At 36.9% G+C, this 21,710-nt stretch overlaps 1 protein-coding gene across 5 annotated transcripts in view; it reads left to right on the forward strand.

Moving 5' to 3' along the window:
• The window catches only part of Kiaa1958 (KIAA1958 ortholog), a 139,847-nt gene that overhangs the window by 46,250 nt on the left and 71,887 nt on the right, over positions 1-21,710 (forward strand). For all 5 annotated transcript variants that reach the window (XM_078047976.1, XM_078047973.1, XM_078047974.1 and 2 more), the window contains exon 2: positions 19,194-20,388. In XM_078047976.1, coding sequence (XP_077904102.1) covers positions 19,218-20,388 — 1,171 coding nt within the window. In that variant the 5' untranslated portion in view covers positions 19,194-19,217. The remainder of the gene's footprint in view (positions 1-19,193; positions 20,389-21,710) is intronic.

Consider the following 21,710-nt stretch of genomic DNA (forward strand, 5'->3'; position numbering starts at 1 on the left):
GATTTTTGGAACACATATTTGTTAGCTGTTTGTGACAATTTTTTAACTGTTGAGAAATTTTCAAAATTATCAGAGTCAATTCTCACTTCATTTGTGGCTTTAGTAGATTGTGTCATACTTGTTATGTATAAGGAGGGATTTGTGAACATTAGAGCATAATGGAATTGGTTCTTTTCTTTCCTCATTTCCACTATCTGTAAATGGACTGCTTGTTTCCAAGAGCATTTTTATGTAAATGAAGTCTGTAGCTCTACTGGAAGTGAGTATAAGAGAAACTGATACTAGGCCTTCTCTCCCATGAATATTTTGGACCCCAAGTCATAGTGAGGACCAGGAAATTGTAGATCTTGGGATATGCTCTACCACTACTTTAAAGATAGAAATTATCCTTATATCTATAGGTCCTGTTATCCCAATCCATTATAGGAGAATTGTGTGTGTACATGTATTTGTGTCCAGTAAATCAATGAATTAATTCTAGTATTTCTGTGGGTATACAAAGGGTCAAGAACCAGGAAAGCAATCTTGAAGAACAGAGTTGGAGAACTTAAAGATTAAGTCTATAGTAGGGTAACAAACTTTTTCTGTAATGAACAGACTTAAATGAAAAAATATATCTAATGGAAAATAACGCTAAAAAGGTACAGCAGAAATGTTAGCTGAAGGTAGAGCATGATAAGAATGTGATGGAACTAACAGAATTTCCTAAGTTCATGGGGATGGGGTGGGGAAGGTGTTAGTCCTAGATGCATCCCAAATTAGTATGTTAAAAAACAAGAAAAAGATTTAAGGAACCTATGATTTCTGAGAAATAACAACTACCAGTATGTGACTAAATGAGTTAGTTTCATTGGGTAAATCCTGGCTGATATGTATGTGCTTAAAGATAAAAACTCTTCTTCAAGAGAGTATGCTGGCTTACCAAAAATAAGTGTTACCAAATATGATCTACTTAGCGCTGCTTTTTCCTAAAAAACTTTTATCAAAGGTTAAAATTATTGAATGAATTAGTTGCTTTGCAAGTATACTTTTCTTGAATATATATATATATATGTAAGGATTATGAATGTGTTCTTATAAATAGATTCTTAATGAGTCTATTGATATTCATCAGATTTAAAACTGAGTTCAAAATTTTCCAGTATGGTCAAGAATACAGGCCATAAATATGAATTTATGCTGATGAAAATATGAATATATTCCTAGCGAATATATTGAAATTCATTAAATTTTAAACTAGGTTCAGAAATGTCCCAATATGGTCAAGAACATAGCTCATGAATATGAATATAAAGTTATAAAAATGTTCATGAATATATTCATATTCATTAATTTTAAACTGTATTAAAAAGTTTTCCCAACAGGGCAAAGAAGAATATATTCATGAATATATTCATAAGGAGGATATATTCATGAATATAATCATTATAAAGAATATATTCACATTTATGGAATATATTCAAGTTTATATTTGTAAGATCATTCTATAACTATTTGCTTTTTTACAAATTGCATAGGTTTTTAAATGCAACTATGAATGAATGTGAAAGTGAGCCTATTAAAATTTCACTGACGTCTTGAAAAAGTGAAAATGTATAAATTTGTCATAGTGAATCGATCTGTTTATGAATTGGCTTCTAGTGAATAGTTCTTTGGCAAATTAATTTAGAGCCTTCCTTTTTCATTATGAGTTGAATCACTATTTATTACAGGAACTATTTTGGGGAAAACCAATACAAAAGTGAGGGGGATTTTGGAAATAGCTGGGCTGTCTGTGTATTCAGAAAAGACTGACTGATAATACCAAAGAAGTAGTGGTACCTGTTAGAAGGGAGGGCTTCAAGCCATTGCATGACCTTCAAGGAGCCAAGTGTTTGGGTTAGTGAGACAAGTGTGCCAGGCAGTGAATGTGGGTAGGCACTTTTATTTCAAGTTCCTGTTCCTCCTATAAGGAACTATTTGCTTTTTTACAAATTGCATAGGTTTTTAAATGCAATTTGGATTCACTTTCCAAACATTATATGGTTTCATGATGAAGATTGTTTCTAGGGTTAGACTGCCCTCTACCTTGAGTCTTTTTTTTTTAATTGATTGTATAGTGTATATACAATAAAAATACAAATCTTAAAAGTACCTAGATTAATAAATTCTTATATATGTATACACCCATATAAATACCACCCAGATCAAATTAGAACATTTCTTTCACTCCAAAGAGTTTCCTTTTGCCCACTCCTAGTCATTACTTTGTATAGGTGACCATTTTTCTGACTCCTATCACTATAGATAGTTCTGTTCTTAAAATTCATGTACATGGACTCTGCTTTGTATATTTAAGTATATCTGTCTTCTTTCACTGAATGTAATTTTTGAGGTTCACTGTTTGTAGTTTTGTTTATCAGTACTTTGTTCCCCTCCCTAGCCCTTTTTATTTTTTAAGAGAGGATCTTGCTAAGTTGATAAGGCAGCCCTCAAACTTGCAATCCCCTTGTCTGAGCCTCCTGAGTAGCTGGAATTACAGGTGTGTGCCACTATTCCTGGCTGTTTGTCTTTTCTTTTATTCCTATCTATTTTATGAATATACAACAAATTTTTAATCTGTTCTTCTGATTTAGGATTGTTTCCAGATTTTGGCTATTAGGAATAAGACTACTATTGAAATTTTTATGCTTTCCATGGGCACATATACTCATTTCTCAGTCTTTTTTTTAAATATATTTTTTAGGTGTCAATGGATCTTTATTTATTTACATGTGGTGCTGAGAATCAAACCCTGTGCTTCATACATGGTAGGCAAGCACTCTACCACTGAGCTATTACCCCAGCCCTCTCAATCTTTTTTGATGATAATCTTTTCACTATCAAATTATGTAATGTGTATTAAATACCCACTAGATATTAAGGAGCATTTCTACTATTGTGTGTTACATCTGCAAAATAGTTTAATTTTACTCAAAATGAAGGGAAAGTGGTAAGCCATGTGATTTGCTATATGTACTTCTCACTTCATCATGTTGTTTCGGTAATTTAGAAAGAAATTCTGACCCTTCAGACAGTTTGCTAGCCTGATGTCTCATAAATCAAGCATTCTTCATGACCCTTTTCCACCTGTGGGCAGGTTGAGGCTCAGGGCAACTTGAACAGTGCTTACACAGACGCTTCCGGCCAGAACAATCCAAATTGTTCAGCCCAGTTTATTTAAAACAAAACAATTCACATGCATACTTTCTCTCTCTCTCTTCAGGTATAGCACTTGGAAAAAACTAAAAATTTGAATATTATTAATTCTTTTAACATTTTTTAATATTTATTTTTTATTTGTAATTGGGCACGATACCTTCATTCTATTTATTTATTTCTATGTGATGCTGAGGCTCTAACTCAGTGCCTCGCACATGCTAAGTGGGCGCTACACCACTGAGCACAACCCCAGCTCATCTTTTAACATTTTATAAGTACTTGACATACTTAATCTAAGCAAAAATTAACCATAAATGTAAATAGATGCTTAATGAGACAGATCTTGGTATTTTTGTTTGTATAAAGAATTCTGTAAGGGGCTGGGGTTGTGGCTCAGCAGTAGAGCGCCCGCCTAGTCTCGGTTATCATAGTATTTATAAGACATTTTAGTTGAAATGTGAAATCATTAAAAGTAAGTTTTCTTATCATATTTATATTTTCCTTATTTATGTTGTGATTTTCCCCATTTACTAGTAAAGGATGTGGCTGTTAAGCCTTTTCAGTCTTTCTTGTCCTTGTAAACATGTCCTCTTTTCTATGTGCCTGACGTTTGTGCACTAAGATCCTCCTTCCCATAGTTCCACAGTGTATTAGATTTATTTCTTAAGGCTTTTTTTTTTTTAATGTAGCCTTCTTCCTAAACTAGAGGGAAAGTATTTAGTGACATGAAAAAATTTAAAAATTTTTCTATACTGTTAGACTTGAAATGAACGTGGAGCCTGCGAGGGCCTGAGAGACCACTGTTCAGCTTCTCTATTTTATTGATGAAGAACCTGGAATTGTAATTACTTCTTCACCATAACTAAAACTGCACAGTTTTATAATTGCTGTTCAACTATAGGTATTTCTAGTAAGACTTTAAATGGTGGGAGTAGTGGCTACGTGTCTATTTAATGCTGTATCTCTGGAACTGAGCAGTGTTTGGAAGAAAATAGGCATTCACTTATTGATGTTGAAGAAATTAATAAATGAATCAAGATTGGCAAAGGGGACTGCTCAAAGTCACATAGCCATTTAGTAGACAGCCCGCAGGGAGGAGCTGCTCAGTCCAGTTCAGTACACTAAAAAAGTTTCGTTATCTACTCCTCCAGTCTGCAAAGATCTGTGGCAATGATTACTTTCCTTAAGTGTAATTCCAGGCTCTGTGACATCTATTTCACACAGTGCCTTTCAATATACAGAGGGGGGGGGGGATACACAGAAAGCAGCTAACCAGGGGAACATCAGAAAATGTGCTGTCTTCATTTTTGCTAGGAGTCCTTTACAAGATACTTTTGTACTATTAAAAGCATCAAATCATCAAATTTGGGGTGGGGTCGTGGCTCAGTGGTAGATCACTTGCCTCACCCATGAGAGGCACTGGGTTCAATTCTCAGCATCACATATAAATAAATGAATAAAATAAAGGTCTATCAACAACTAAAAAAATTTTTTTAAAAACCATCAAATTTATTCTGCAACCTGTACAATCAGAAAAATGAGAAATTATTTGATTTAAAAAACCCATCAAATTTATGGAAAAAAGCTTTCCGCAGTTGCAGTCTTATTTGTAATCTTATTTTTAAATTTAATATTTCTGAAATAATTGCATGCCCTAGCAATAAAAAATTCTGTTTAAGATTAGGTTCATTAACCTCAGGTACTCAGACTCTTTTAAAGAGATGCTTACAACATCTCAGGAACTATTGATAAAGGACTTTTGTTAATTCAAATAGTATCTTCCAGAGTCAGGGATGTGGCTCAGCTGTAGAGTGCTTACCTAGTATGCTCGAGGCCCCGAAAACCCCCGTAAACAACAGCATCCAGTAATATCTTCCAGAATCGTCATGATCCTTCAGCTTCATCCTTAGTTTTTTGATCTCTTGACCTCCATTTGGCATCTTAAATCTGTTTAGCACAAAATGATAAGCTTGCATATTCACAGAAACTTGTTACTGATGGTTTTCTTGGAGAATAACCTCAGTGGACATTGTCTTTTACACTATGTTCCCCACTGTTACCTGCACTCATCTTTTTTATTTACTTATTTATTTTTAAAAATTTTTTAGTTAGGCACAATATTTTTATTTTGTTTATTTATTTTTATGTGGTGCTGAGGATCGAACCCAGTGCCTCACATGTACAAGGAAAGTGCTCTGCCCCTGAGCTACGCTTCTAGCCCCTGCACTCACCTTTTGATTGCATGATGGCTTTTCCCTTACTCATATTTGCTCTGCTATCAGAATTCAAACAATATTAAGAGAGAATGGAGAAAAGAATGAAAAGATTGGAAAGAAACTCCTGCTAAGTCAGTGTGATTTCTTATATGTTGTTCTATTAAAATGTGTATGTTTTATATTTTATTTCGTATGAAATGATAAGTTCATTTTTTCTTTGTCATTTTTACTTAACAGAGAGATACACAAATGAAAATGCTTTCATTCTTTTGAAACATCACTTTAACACTTGAAATTTGTGCTGTTACTTGCCAGGAGTGAGTTTTTCTACTTGTGACATGTCGTGGAGATGAATTAGATGGGTGGGTTTCCTTCTGGATAACACTTGTTTTTTGCTTGTTTCTTTGTTGGTCTCGGGTTTTTAAAGAGGTAATTAAGTTAAAACGAGGTCTTTAGGCTAGGCCCTAATTCAGTATGACTGGTGTGCTTATAAGAGAGGAAATTTGGACAAAGAAATGCACACACAGATGGTGAGACTTTAGAAGACATGAGTTCATCTAAGAACTAAGGAGAAAGACCTTAGAAGAACCCCACCCTGCTGACAATTTGCTGACCTCCAGCGTCCAGAACTGTGAGAAAATAACTTTTCTGTTTTTCAATACCAATCTGTGGCATTTTCTTCTGACAGCCCTGGCAGACAAATGTAAGCATGATATCAAATATCTGAATGGCAGATTTATATAGTGTTATTAGAGATATCAAGAAAAGATTTTCATTGAAGATGGTAACTAAATATATACATTTTCTATTGCTTGATAAATATATAAACTTGTTAGTGGCATTGTGGAAAGGACTATAACAAACATCATCTGTTTCCATTCAGTCATTTCTGTTTCCTGGTAAAATTCAGGCCGTATGCCCTTCCTTCCTTCCTTCCTTCCTTCCTTCCTCCCTCCCTCCCTCCCTCATTTGTTCTTTTTAGATGTAGATGATGGTAGAATGTATTTTGACATGATATATATCTGGAGTATAACTTATTTTAATTAGGATCCCATTCTTGAGATTGAACATGATGTGGAGTTATGCTGGTCATGTGTTCATATATGAACATAGGAAAGTTACGTCGATTCATTCTACTGTCTTTCCTATTCCCAGCTGCTCTTTCTTCCCTTCGCTCCCCTTTGTCTAATCCAATGAACTGAACTTCTGTTCTTTCAGCACCCGCCCTCACTTTTGAGTTAGCATCTGCACATCAGAACATTCAGCTTTTGGTGTTTGGGGATTGACTTTTTTTACTTAGTATGACAGTCTCTAGGTTCATCCATTTACTAGCAGACACCATAATTTCATTCTTCCTTTTGGCTGAGTAATATTTCATTGTGTAGATCTACCATATTTTCTTTATTCATTCATATGTTGAAAGGCACCTAGTTGGTTCCATAGCTTAACTATTGTAAATTGAGCTGCTTTAAACATTGATGTGGCTGTGTCACTATAGTATGCTGATTTTAAGTCCTTTGGGTATATACCCAGGAGTGAGATAGCTGGGTCAAATGGTTATTCCATTCCTAGTTTTCTGAGGAATCTCCATACTGCTTTCCAGAGTGGTTGCACCAATTTGCAGTCCCACCAGCAATGATGAGTCTACCCTTTCCCCCACATCCTCACCAACATTTATTGTTACTTGTATTCTTTTATTAATTAATTAATTAATTAATTAATTAGTTTTCAGCGGACACAACACTTTGTTTGTATGTGGTGCTGAGGATCGAACCCGGGCCGCACGCATGCCAGGCGAGCATGCATGCCAAGCGAGCGCGCTACCGTTTGAGCCACATCCCCAGTCCCTGTTACTTGTATTCTTGATAATTCCTATTCTGATTAGAGTGAGAATCTCAGTGTAGTTTTAATTTTCATTTCTCTAATTACTAGAGATGTTGAACATTTTTTTCATATATTTGTTGACCATTCATATTTCTTCTGTGAAGTGTCTGTTCAGTTCCTTTGCTAATTTATTTATTGGGTTATTTGGTTTTTTAGTGTTAAGTTTTTTGAGTTGTTTATATATCTTAGAGATTAATGCTCTATCTGAGGTGCATGTGGTAAAGATTTTCTCCCATTCTGTAGGCTCTCTGTTCACATTCTTGATTGTTTTCTTTGCTGAGAAGAAGCTTTTTAGTTTGATACCATCCCATTTATTGATTTTTGATTTTACTTTTTGTGCTTTAGGAGTATTGTTGAAGAATTCAGTTCCTAAGCTGACATGATGGAGAGTTGGGCCTACTTTTTCTTTTAGTGCACAGGGCCTCTGGTCTAATGCCTGGGTCCTGATCCACTTCAACCAACCTATTTTTCTTAACTCATATCCTGTTACTTTCCTGGACCTATTCTGTTCTTAAACAAATGAAATGTGCTAATCTTTATATACTCTGAATATCTTATCTTTTTGTCTTTCCTTATTATTGTTTTCTTCCTGGACTTCTTACATATGCATCTTAAGTCAGGTTTTTATTGAGGCTACCTTCTATGCTGGAAACTGCTAGGAACTGAGAGTGTAGTGATGAGTGAAACTATAGGCCTCATGCCCAAGGAGCAAACACTAAGTGGGGTGACATAGGGCTACTGGGTACAAATGGGGAGTCACCTAACCATTCCTAGGATAGGGGTAGGGAAGGAATTGCAGAAATTATTCTGAATTACTGGTTCTCAAATGGGGAAGTGATATAGGAAATCATTTGTCTGGAGACATATTTGGTTGTCATGACCTGAGGGGGCGGTACTACTGGCATCTAATAAGGGTGCTGTGAAACATCCCCCCCACAACAAAACATTATGTTGCCCATAGTGCCAGTAGTGCCAAGAGTAAGAGACCATTCTGCAAGTCAAGTTGTAAAGATTGAGTAGAACGATGTTTAATCTGGCAAAAAATGGCAGCAGTGGCAAAGATCTGGAGTTGGAGATATGATAAATGGTAAACTAGAATGAGTAATGAGTTTCAGGTGGCTAGAACTCAGTGTTTCAGTGGGGAGGAATTAGGATTAGGAGGTTAGCCTGGAAGAGTTCAGATTCAAAGACTTCAAAGCCATGTTGATAAATTGGGATGTTTACCTCTGACCACTTGGAGTTTATTGTGGTTTGGATCTGGAACATCCCCCAAAGACTCATGCGTTGAAGGCTTGGTCCTCAGCGCAGCTATGTTTAGAAGTGGGATTTTGGGGAAGTAATTGGATTTTAGGACTCTAAACTCATCATTGGATTAATCCATTGATGGAATCATGATTTGATGGCCTTGTTGGGAGGTGGCAGAAACTGTAGAAAACCTAATTGGAGGAAGTAGTTCACTGGAGTATGTCCTTGACAGTTATATAGTGTCCCCTTTCCCTTCCTGTCTCTTACTCTTTGCTTTCTGACTGTCCTTAGGTGACTAGCTTTACCCTACTACACCCTTCTGTCATGTCTCTCTCACTACAGGCTCAGAAACAATGGAGCCAAATAACCATAGACTAAAACCATGAGCCAAAATAAATCTTCCCTTGCTCTAAGTTGATTTTCTCAGGTGTTTTGTCACAGTGACAAAAAGCTAACTTAACAGAACTTTTGCTAAATAGTACTGTTACTATAGCTAAAACCCAAATTCACACTAATGTGAATATTCCAAAAGTAAGCAGTTCAGGCACCCTAGTGCATTGTAACTAGTGATCAGTATGAGTTTATCATACTGATGCCCATCCTAAAGTACTATTCTAATAGCAAGTTTAAACTTTTGGTAACCCATTTCTTAAGGATCATAGATAAAGCTACATAAGGGAGGTCTTTTTTAGCTGTGGATAGCTGACACTGAAAGAGCTTTTAAAATGAATCCAGTAAGGTCAAAAAGTTTATGGTAGATAGTGAGGAGACTTGATTAGGGATCGGTGTAGGGTTTCTCCATATCTAACCCTTGCCCAATGAAGAAGGATTCACAGAACTCAGAAAGCTGTTAAAATCATGTCCACTGCTTATTACAGTGAAATATACTGATTGAAATCAGTAATGGAAGAAAAGGGAGATGGGTGAAGACCAGGAGAAGCCAGATGTAAGGTTCTAGGTATGCTCACCCAGGAGATTTACACAAGAATACACTTAATTCTCCTAGCAGTAATGCATGATAAAATGTGAAGGCCAGCCAGAGGAGCTCTCCTGAGCTGTGGTATCTGGGGTTTTGTCAGTTATGTCACCAGCAGTACCTGTGTGACCAGTGTTAGTCAGTGGTCAAACTGATACGTTGTGGCTGCAGGCTTTAGCTTACAAAAACACTGATCAGGCAATATATTCAATGAATTTGGAGGTTTTCTCCCAGGAACCTATCAAGGGCCTGTGTTGCTTCTTTGAATATATCTGGTTTGAGCAACCCTGGCCTGCTGAATAAAATTTACTGCACAGGACTGTTTTTTTGTTTTGTTTTGTTTGTTTGTTTTAAGGTAAGGAAATTCATCTTATGACTGTTTTACTGTAAATTTATTAAATTATGGTAAAATGAAAAAGTTACCATTTAAATACTCATTGTGTGTGCAGTTTATTAGCACCAGTACATTCACACTGTTAAATAACCCTCACCGCTAATCATCTCCAGAACTTTTTCATTATCCCCAAACTAAAAATTTAGTGTGCCCATTAAAAAATAACTCTATTCCTGTTTCCCCCATGTATCCACTATTCTACTTTCTCTTTGAATTTGACTATTATTGGGATATCATATAAGTAGAATCATAACTGTATTCGTCCTTTTGTATCTGGCTCATTTTACTTAGCATAATGAGTTTAAGTTTAATTTATGTTGTAGAGTATATCATAATTTTATTCCTTTTTAATACTGATTCTGCATAGATTTTAACTTAAAAATAAACTCAAAATTATGAAGTTTTCAAAAGTCTTATATTTAGAATCAAAATTTAATAAGCCTTAGGATGAACTAGAGTGTTTTGAATGCTCTTTTTAGGGATATGGTTTTTCTGACAAAATTATCTAAGAATTATGTACCATGCACTGTTCTTCACTAGGTACATTTCATTCAGCCAGGTCAAGAAAAGAGAGAAAATTTTGTAGAAATATTCATTAGTTTCTTTGGTTTTCCTAAGGACCTCTCTTAGTTCTTAGAGAATTCTATTTTTAAAAAATATTTTGTTTTAGTTGTAGTTGGACACAGTACCTTTATTTTATTTTTATGTGGTGCTGAGGATCCAACCCAGAGCCCCACATGTGCTAGGAGAGCACTCTACCACTGAGCCACAACCCCAGCCCTGAGAATTCTGTTTTGAAGTACCTATTGTATCATCCTTGGGAATGCCCCATAATTGCTTCTTGGCCTAACTGCTGTCTTTCCTAATCCTGCTAGGCATTCATTTGTTAAAATGAATTTGCATATGATTACATAATATTCTAGCATTTTTCAACAACTTGTTCAAATTCTGCACCTTTGGCAAACTTTGTAGGTTTAGTTTACATCCATCCTACTTTTATGTAGTCGATGTTTTCAAAACTCAGAAATCAAAGAGTGGAATAAACTGGTTCCCAGAAAGTAGACACTAGTATTTAGAGGGTGCGTTTGAATGGAGACTGGTCAAACTTAGGTATGCTAGGATTGTGCCTTGGCTGCAGCTCTGGAAGTGAGAGAGATATCTATCCTAATATTCTTTGACAATTCTTAGGAGCTCCAGGTTGGCTTGGAGCTCGTGTACCATTCCTTTGAAGCAGTGCAGCACTGGGCCTGGTGTGGCACAGGGTTCAGGAGCATCACCTGAAGATGGTGCATATGGAAGTTAGTAGACTGACACTGGGGCAGATCACTTTGGTTTGAATCCTGACTCCTTTATTTGCTAGTTACATGACAGTGGAAAACCATGTTTTCTTACCTGTAAAATGGAGGTAACTACACTTCCCCATAAAAGTAGGTGTATTACTTTAACTAATGTGCTTAGATTAGAGCCAGCACATTGTGAGTGCTGTCAGTGCATGCTCTTCTCATTATCTTTATTGTTAACTTCAATTCTCAGGGGAGTCCTCACCAACATTTCTAAATAACTGTTTTAGAAGATCTAATAGTACCTACCACTTATCACAGTTTTGATATTAAGTACCATTTATTAGGTTTACTTGTATGATTATTGGATTAATATTGGATTAATATTACTTTTCTTTAAAAATGAGAGTAAGAACCATGTTGTTTTTTTTTTTTTTTGAAGAGAGAGAGAGAGAGAGAGAATTTTTTTTAAATTTATTTTTTAGTTCTCTGCGGACACAGCATCTTTGTTTGTATGTGGTGCTGAGGATCGAACCCGGGCCGCACGCATGCCAGGCGAGCGCGCTACTGCTTGAGCCACATCCCCAGCCCCCCACGTTGGGTTTTGCACAGATTGTTCATAATGACCTGGTAGATTATTAAGAAATGTATATTGAATGTAATTTTGTAGTTATAAAATGCCATTAATAAGCACTAAGATATCATTTCTCCTCTAAAATTAGCAAAAATTTTTTTTAAAAAGTAATACTATCCTATGTAGGCAGAAGATAAGGAAATAGACACTCTAGTATACTGTATGTGGGATAGAGCCTACCTTACAGACAGTTTGACTAAAAAAATTAAAGTTCTACTTTTGATTCTATGTCTAGGTGTTTATCAGGATGATATAGAGGTAGATAAAAAGGTAATATAAAAACATGTTCATTATAGCCATTATATTAATGAATAATTGGAATCAAGCTAAGCAAAGTGTCCAAAAATAAAGATTTGGTTAATTATACTATATACAACATTAAAAGTCACGTAGATTCATGATTCTCAAGTGCAGATTGAAACTGGCTGCAAACACTAGATATAAACACAGATTCCCATACCCGGCCTCTTGGTCAATCTCCAAGGTTGAGCTAGAAGCAGATCCTCTACTTTCTAATCAGAACCATAGGTGATTTCAGGGCACAGCTTGATTTGAGAACTACTGTTGCAAATGGCTCTCTAGTGGTGCATTGGCTCTCAGTCAACTGAGCCAAAGGTTTTATTCTTTTTTCTTTTAGATACCTGCAATTGAACCTGGGGGCGCTTAACCACTGAGCCACATCCCAGCTTTTTAAAATATTTAGAGTCAGGGTCTTATTGAATTGCATAGAGCTACATTGATTTGCTGAGGCTGACTTTTATTTGTTTGTTTGTTTGGTTTTTTTAAGAATTTAAACTTTTGTTTTATGTGGTACTGAGGATGGAACCCAGGGCCTCACCAGAGCTATGCAAGCGCTCTACCACTGAGCTACAAGCCAACCCAGAGTCTGGCTTTGAACTTGTGATCATCCTGCCTCAAGGTGGAGGGATTATAGGTGTGCCCAACCACCCCCAGCTGGTTTTACTCATTTCTTAAAACCAAGTGAAATGCCAACTAAGGAAAAAGAAAATCTCTGGGAAACCAAGAAAGGAGGACTAAAGAGGACCCTCCCCTCATCCCCGCCTTTTTACAAAAAATAAAAGAATATCTCCACACACTCAACAGGAAGAAGGGAGGAAGATTTTTCAGATTACTCTGAAAGCTAATTGGTATGCCTGTAATCCCAGTGACTCTGGAGGCTGAGGCAGGGGGTCTCAAATTCCAGTCCAGCCACAGCAATTTAGCTAAAAATAAATAGAAATGAGAATGTTGCTTATTGGTAAAGTGCCCCTCAGTTCAATCCTTGGTACCAAAAGACAGAGGGAAAAAAAGAAAGGAAGGAATCTAATGCTGAGCACCCAACACTAGCCAAGGAAAAATCTCCTTTCACCACTTCCAGAAAAATTAATGGATGAAAGAATACACTGTCCCCAAATCAGGGCAGCAGGCCTGGTTTGGACATACAGGTGTGATTTCTGGTAGTATCTCCTCTGCAGAGATCATCTACTTTAGAGCCTGGCTGCAGGCAGCATTTTGAAGGAGTGCCTCATTTTAGTATGTGAGTTCATTTGTAGTTTTAGTCACCAGGTACACTCCTAAGACCCTATGAGAAACTGGCAGGTTGGAGAGTTGAGGAACAAATGAGGCTGAGGCATTGCACCACCACAAGGCATCTGAGATTACAGGCATTCACCCAACAACAGATTCTTTGTGTGTGTGTGTGTTAAGTTGGGTTTATTGTTTATTGCCTATAATCTGTAAGATGCAACTTTATTGTGCCTTTGCAAATAGGATACATAATTTTTTAAAATATATTCTTTTTTCTAGTTGGATACAATACTTTCATTTTATTTTATTTTTTATTTATTTATGTTTATGTGGTGCTGAGGGTTGAACCCAGAGCCTCGCACGTGCTAGGCGATTGCTCTACCGCTGAGCTACAACCCCAGCTCCATACAGATTCTTTATTATAGATCCTGTTACATCTTGGGAAATGCCATCAAAAGAATGAAGCTAGGGCTGGGGATGTGGCTCAAGCGGTAGCGCGCTCGCCTGGCATGCGTGCGGCCCGGGTTCGATCCTCAGCACCACATACCAACAAAGATGTTGTGTCCGCCGAGAACTAAAAAATAAATATTAAAAATTCAAAAAAAAAAAAAGAATGAAGCTAAATTTTGGGTGAGGTGGGTTGGAGTTTGAACTTAGGGGTGCCTTAACCACTGAGCTGCATCCCTAGGCATGCCTTAATTTTTATTTTGAGACAGGGCCTCACCAAGTTGCTAAGGCTTGGCTTTGATCCTCCTGTCTCAGTCTCCTCAGTTGCTGGAATTATAGGTGTGTGCCATCATGCCTGGTTTGAAGCTATATAAATTTAAAGGCAATTTAAAATATTTTATCGTGAACTGGGGTTGTGGCTCAGTGGTAGAGTGCTTGCCTAGCATGTGTGAGGCACTGGGTTCTATCCTCAGCACCACATAAAAATAAATAAAATATTGTGTCCATCTACATCTAAAAAATATATATATATTTATTTATTTTGTCATTCACTTTGAGACAGAAATTTCAGGTTTTCTATTTACTGTTTTTCTTTTGAGTGAACTATATAGCATGAATCATCATGTCAAATCATGCCCATTGATGGGAATACCACTTTACACGTGATTGAATAATATTGCTATTAGATCAATTTGAATGAATGGAATGCCATTATAAATAATGTTAATCCTCTTCTGACAGTATATAGTAAAAACTCACTCAGTATATGCTATAGAAATTAAGGGAGAGTTGAGAACTTTGAGGTATTTATGAATGAATATTTTAGAAGCATTAATATTTTTTGAAGCATTTTTAATATAATATCAGTATCAGATTAACTCAGGCAACTTTTTTCCATGACAGTAGAAGCCTCACTAAAAATTATTTCAAAAATCAATTGTTTTCCTGGCAAAGGCATATCTAGTTTGTATGTCATGAATGCGTATTTCAAGTAAGGACATAGCCTGGGTCAATTTGCCAGAGAGATGGTGAGCTGCATCACAACTTCTTCCTTCTTCCCATCTCCCATATCCAGTCTTCCATTATCTTCTTTTCAGATCTGTGCTCTTTCCATCCATCTGCTGCTATTCAAGGCAGGTTGCTATTATACCTTACCTGAATTGCTGTATCAAATTTCCAAAATTTCCTCTAGTCCATCTCTCTTCCATCTATAATCAGAATGATTCCAGTTACCTTCTTCCTTAAAACTATATACTTATTAACTGTGTAACAAAGTCCAAATTATTTTGCATGACCTGCAAGACCTTCATGATTGGAATTGTATTGAAATCTGCATATCAATTAGGGAATAATACCAACCTTACAATGTTGACTCTTCACTAATAGAGTATATCTATTTGATCAGTCTAATTTCACTCATTATTGTAATTTTTGGTATAGAAGTCTTTGACATCTTGGGCTGGGGTTGTGGCTTAGTGATAGAGCATTTGCCTCCCACATGTGAGGCACCGAGTTTGATTCTTAGCACCACATTAAAAAAAATATAGATAGGGCTGGGGATGTGGCTCAAGCGGTAGCGCACTCGCCTGGCATGCGTGCGGCCCGGGTTTGATCCTCAGCACCACATACAAACAAAGATGTTGTGTCCGCCGAAAACTGAAAAATAAATATTAAAATTCTCTCTCTCTCTCTCTCTAAAAGAAAAAGAAAAAAACATGTTAAAAATAGATAAATAGAATAAAGATATTTAAAAAAAGAAGTCTTTGACATCTTTTGGTAGAATTATTTCTAGGTATTTAGGCATTAGGAAGTGGTACTACTATAAGTAAATTTTTGATTTTAATATTCCAGTATTTTACTACTTGCATATAGAGAATTGATTTTTCAATATTAATTGTTTCCTGGGCTGGGGATGGGGCTCAAGCAGTAACGAGCTCGCCTGGCATGCGCAGGGCTCTGGGTTCAATCCTCAGCACCAGATAAAAATAAAATAAAGATGTTGTGTCCACTGAAAACTAAAAAATAAATATTAAAAAATTCTCTCTCTCTCTATTCTCTATCTCTTTAAAAAATATTATTTCATGCAACTTTGCAAAATTCAACTACAAGTTCTTTTTTCCCCACAATTTTAAATTGGTGCATCATAATTTTACATACTGATGGAATTTGTTGTTCAAATATCTGTGCATGCACAAAGTATACAATGTTGTTATAATTTGGCCAATATCATTTATTTCTCCAACTACAAGTTCTGACGGTTGCTTTGTGAATTCTCTTGGGTTTCTACCTAAACTACCTTATCTTCACGAATAGGAACATTATTATTTCTTCTAATTTTTCTTCTTCTCCTCTCTTCCTCTCCTCTCCATCCCTTTCCCCTCCCCTCTTTCCTGTTGTTATTTCAGTGGCTAGGACTACTAATACAATGTTGAATAGAAGTATTACAGAAGAATATTTTTGACTTATTCCTAATCTTAGAAATAATTCAGTCTTATATATAAGTATAATATTAGTTGTGCATTTCTCATAGGTGCCCATTTATCTATTTGGGATATTGCCCTATTGTTACAGTTTGCTAAGTGTTGTTGTTGTGTTTTTCTTTTCTTTTCTTTCTTTAATTTGGGAGGGGAGTAAGGTGGTTGAACTCAGTGTCATTCAACTACTGAGCCACATCCCCAGCCCTATTTTGAATTTTATTTAGAGACATAGTCTCATTAAGTTGCTTAGCACCTTGCTATTGCTGAGGCTGCCTTTGAACTCATGATCCTCCTGCTTCAGCCTCCCCAGCAGCTGGGATTACAGGTTACAGGTGTGTCTGTTTCTGTCATAAATGAATATTGAGTTTTCTTTTATCTTTTGAAATGACCTTGTAGTTTTTCTCCCATGGATGGTTAACACATTGAATTACACTGATTTTTGAACATTCAGCCTTGTATTCTTAGAGTAAGTTTTATGTGGTCACAATGTATTACCTATCCTGTACACAATGGAATATTATTCAGCCATAAAGAAGTATAAAATTATGGTATTTGCCAGTAAATGATGAAATTAGATACTGTCATGCTAAGTGAAATAAGCCAATCCCAAAAAACTAAAGTCCAGATGTTCTCTCTGATATATGGAGCTAACTGGCAATGAGAGAGGGGGAGATGGAGGTTCACTGGATCAGATGGGGGAGTGGGAGAAAGGGAGGGTGGATGGGAATGGGAAAGACAGTAGAATGAATTGGACATAACTTTCCTATGTTCTTATATTAATATATGACCAGTATAACTCCATATCATGTACAACCACAAAAAATAGGAAGCTATACCCCATTTATGTATGACATGTCCAAATCATTCTATTGTCATGTAAAACTAAAAAGAACAAATAAAAGAAAAACAATGTATTACCTATATGTACCTTGTTGGGTTCCTTTTGTTTTTTTTGTACTGAGGATTGAACCCATGGCATTGTGCATTCGAGGAAAACACTCTACCAACTGAGCTATATCTCCAGCCCCTACATCAGTATTCTTTATGAATGTTTTCTTTATTGTAAAGGCTTTGTCACAATTTTGGTGTAAGCATTATGTTGCTCTCAAACAGGTTGAGTACTCCCTCCTCCTCTCTTTTGAAAATACTTGCATTATTTTTTATTGTTTCCACCTGAATTAACAAAATTAACCATGAAACCATTTGAGCTTTCTTTTAGAAAAGTTTTGTTTTGATTTGTTTTGTTCTGTTGTCATCAGTTTCTGTTGTAGAAAGTTTTTCATCCATCAGCAATTGAGATCTAATAGTATTAAAACAAACCCTATGAAAAGTTCAGAACCTTGTAAGGAGTAACACTTTTAAGGACTGTTGTACAGATTGTGGGAACTGAATTCAGGTAGAAGCCAACCAGGCATTCACTGTTACATGGCTCCAAACTAGCTTTGTCAGGTTTTGGAAAACTGATATAATACTTTTATACCTGAACCTTTTTTTTGTTCCTGTAAAGCAGTTTTTTTTCCAAACTGTTAAATATTTTAGCTGGGTACGGTGGTTCACTCCTGTAATCACAGCAGCTTGGGAGACTGAGGCAGGAGGATGGCAAGTTCAAAGCCAGCCTCAGCAAAAGCAAGGTGCTGGGAAACTCAGTGAGTTTCCTGTCTCTAAAAAAAAATTCAAAATAGGGCCGGGATGTGACTCAGTGGTTGAGTGTCCTGAGTTCAATCCCTAGCACCACAGATAGATTGATAATTTCATAAAGATCCTTGCGCCTCCCTGCCCAGCTTTCCAGGATCTCCTTCTTGACAGAGCCCTGTTAACCTTTCAGAGTGTTTGCAGACTCCATATACCCCTTTCACTTTCCTGCCCATCATGTTGTCCTCACTGTTCTTACCCAGCCGAGGACCCATGTAAGTGATCCCAAGTCCTGCCAAATAAGAAATGACTTATTTCTATTTGGTAGTTGCTTATCCTTGGGTTCACGGGACCCTTGGATAGTGGAACACTTCAGACATGCCTTTTACCTCTGTGTAATGAATTGGAATATTTCAGAAATTTCAGATAGCCAAGACTGGTAGAATCCTGCTTCTACCAGTGGCTGACCCTGGTCTGGCTTTCCTTGCTGATGGTCTACAGCCTGCCCTGTCAGAGAGTCTTCTCCTGCTGATTAAGTTTAATTTCTTATTCTCTACTTGAATTTCAGTTCCCTTGTTTTCTGGTACCCAGCAGAGCATAGATGCCCTCTCTCTGACATCCATCCTAGAATGGATTCAAACCACCTTTTTGGCTCTGCTCTTAGTAATGAAGTTTCTAGAGGGTAGCAGTGGAAGGGTATCTTCTTGGTTAATACATGTAATACACACATTTCAGTATTAAGGGGCTAACTAAACCTCTCTGTCACTTTGGAAAGGAAATGTACCATAAAGAAGCTTATCTCTCTCTTTTTTTAATTGCTTAATTAGTTCTTCTTTCTTTCCCTCTTGTTTTTCTTCTTTTGTGTAGCCATTATTATAGCTATAAAGGAAACTGGCAAAATTTGTCTCCATAAGTCATTGTTTTTATTTTTTTCCATATTTCTTTCCAGTTGCTGCCCCAAAGCAGTGATACTAACTAGGTACAGTTTCAAAGTGCTTTGTTTGTTATGTTGGTTTTGTACTGGGGATTTAACCTAGGAACTTTACCACTGAGCTACATTTCTAGCCCTTTTTATTTTTTATTTTGAGATAGGGTCTCCCTAAGTAGCTAAGGCTGATCTTGGACTAGCAATCCTCCTGTCCCAGACTCCTGAGTTGCTGGAGTTATAGGCATATGACACCATGCCCAACTCTGAAGTGCATTTCTTTTTTTTATGACAGATGATCATAGTTGGAAGAAATTAATTGAGATATGGGAATGTCGGATAATAATGGTTTCTTATTTTGATTATTTCCTTTTAGGAAAGACACTGCTGATCCTGTAACATGGAGGATTGTCTTCATACCTCATCTGAGAATCTGTCCAAATTGGTCAGCTGGGCCCATAGCCATGGGACCATTTGCAGCCTCATTCCAAACCTAAAACACTTGCTTTCTGAAGGTTCCCATGGGAACCTGACGGCAATGTGGGGCTGTAGTGCTGGCCATGCTTATCATTGGCCACTAACAGCTACTTGTAGAGCTGGGTCCCAAGAAAGGGTCTGTTTCCAGGACAACAGAAGTTTTAACTCTGATAGTCCCAGTATAATTGGGGTGCCTTCTGAGACACAAACTAGCCCTGTTGAAAGGTACCCTGGGAGACCAGTGAAAGCAAAGCTAGACTGTAACCGGACCAGAGACTCTTGTGACTTCTCTTATTGCAGTGAGCCCTCTGAACTGGATGAAGCTGTTGAAGAGTATGAGGATGAAAACACCCTGTTTGATATGGTTTGTGAGTCTTCTGTTACAGATGAGGATAGTGACTTTGAACCCCAAACCCAAAGACCTCAAAGCATTACTCGCAAAAGGCCAGGAATAGTTCCATCTTCCCTCCATTCAAGTTCCCAGACACAGATGGTTGATGAATGCAGCAATGACGTCATCATCAAGAAAATCAAACAAGAAATTCCAGAAGATTATTACATTGTGGCAAATGCAGAGCTGACTGGAGGGGTAGATGGACCAGCCCTGTCCTTGACTCAGATGGCAAAACCCAAGTCTCAGACTCATGCTGGTCCCTCCTGTGTGGGGTCTGCTAAGTTGATTTCCCATGTAACATCTGCCATCAACACGGAGCTAGACGCACATGGTATGTCTGCATCTCCTTCTGTGATCTCCAGACCAGTTGTCCCAAAGACTGCTAGGGTATCTCTGGCTTCACCAAACAGAGGACCCACTGGTACCCATGGCACCAACCAGCAGGTGGCCATGCAGATGCCTGTGAGCACATCCCATCCTAACAAACAGATCAGTATCCCTTTGTCTGCCCTGCAGCTGCCTGGACAGGATGATCAAGTTGCTTCTGAAGAATTCCTGTCTCATCTGCCCAGCCAGGTCTCATCCTGTGAGGTAGCCCTCTCTCCCTCAGTTAACCCAGAGCCAGAAGTGAGCTCCAGTCAGCAGCAGCCTCCAGTTGCTCCAACTATAACCACTGAGGCCACAGCGCAGTGCATACCAGGTATGGCACATGAGGTGATAGTGAGTCCCTCATCTATGTGCATCAGAGAATTCTGCGCCGTCAGCATTTCCAAGACTATTGCTTTAGTCCTTTTCATTCTCAGAAAGCTAGAAATAATGAAATACATTTCATCCAGGTGATAATAAGCAGGAAGTTCATCTGAATTGAGGCCATTCATCCAGTTAATATACCTCAGGGCTGAGAGGACAGTTTTGAGAATGTGCTATTGATTCTATGTGACTAGATTTAAGATTGATATCTGACCTTAAGCTGAATTTTTTTGAAGTTGGTTTTAAAGTTTTTAAAAATGCTTTCCTCTCAGTATCAAGGTATTTAGTTGCTGTTTCAGGCTACATGATGTTGATAAGGCATGTGATGAAAATAGATCCAGCCATTAGAACCAGCTTTATCTGAACCAACTTCACAATGGTAATCATTTTAGTGGATGTGATAGCTTGAAATATTTTTTTTACAGCAACAGACATTTCTAAAAGAAGTGTTAGATCTTTTCTCTCAAAATTTAAAAGAATCAGATAATATATTTTTGCAATATATGAGTCTAACTGTAATGAATTGAGACAAGAGTAGAATGATATTAGAACTCTACACCTGTAGTTCTAATGTTCTTTTTTTTTAATATTTTTTTTTTAGTTGTAGTTGGACACAATACCTCTATTTTATTTGTTTATTTTTATGTGGTTCTGAGGATGGGATCAAGGGCCTCGCATGTGGACGGCAAGCACTCTACTGCTGAGCCACAACCCCAGCCCTAATATTCTTTAGTTCTAACATTCATTATTTATTTAACAGTAAATATTGTTATTTATTTACATAACAACGGGGTTTGAATTCATGATTTAAATCTAATAGGCCAGAAATTAAAACATGAACAAGAATGAATAGACATGCAAAGAATATGGAAAGCAGAGATCTGTGGTCATTTTGGTATCTTTTAATCCTCAAAATAGTCATATATTTTGGGAAAAGCTTCCTAGAAGCCTGAGGCACCAGTCCCTTTGGCCCGAAACTTCCCCAAATTACATTTCCTTTATGTTTCCTTTACAAACACACTTTTCCAATTTCAGTGTCAACATTAAGATCCCTAAAAGGAAGTTTACATTTATTACTTTTCTAGCATAGACATGATGTTATTAATAAAATATATACTGAAAATATTCATATCCTTATTAAAAACTATGCCTTTTCAGTTTATTCATTTTTCTTTCTTTTTTAAAATAACAGCTTTATTGAGATATAATTCATATACTGTAACATTCACTTTTAAAAAGTGTACAGTTCAAATCGAGAGTAGTGGTACATAC

This window comes from Ictidomys tridecemlineatus, chromosome 4, assembly GCF_052094955.1.
Source record: "Ictidomys tridecemlineatus isolate mIctTri1 chromosome 4, mIctTri1.hap1, whole genome shotgun sequence".
Classification (NCBI taxonomy): Eukaryota; Metazoa; Chordata; class Mammalia; order Rodentia; family Sciuridae; genus Ictidomys; species Ictidomys tridecemlineatus.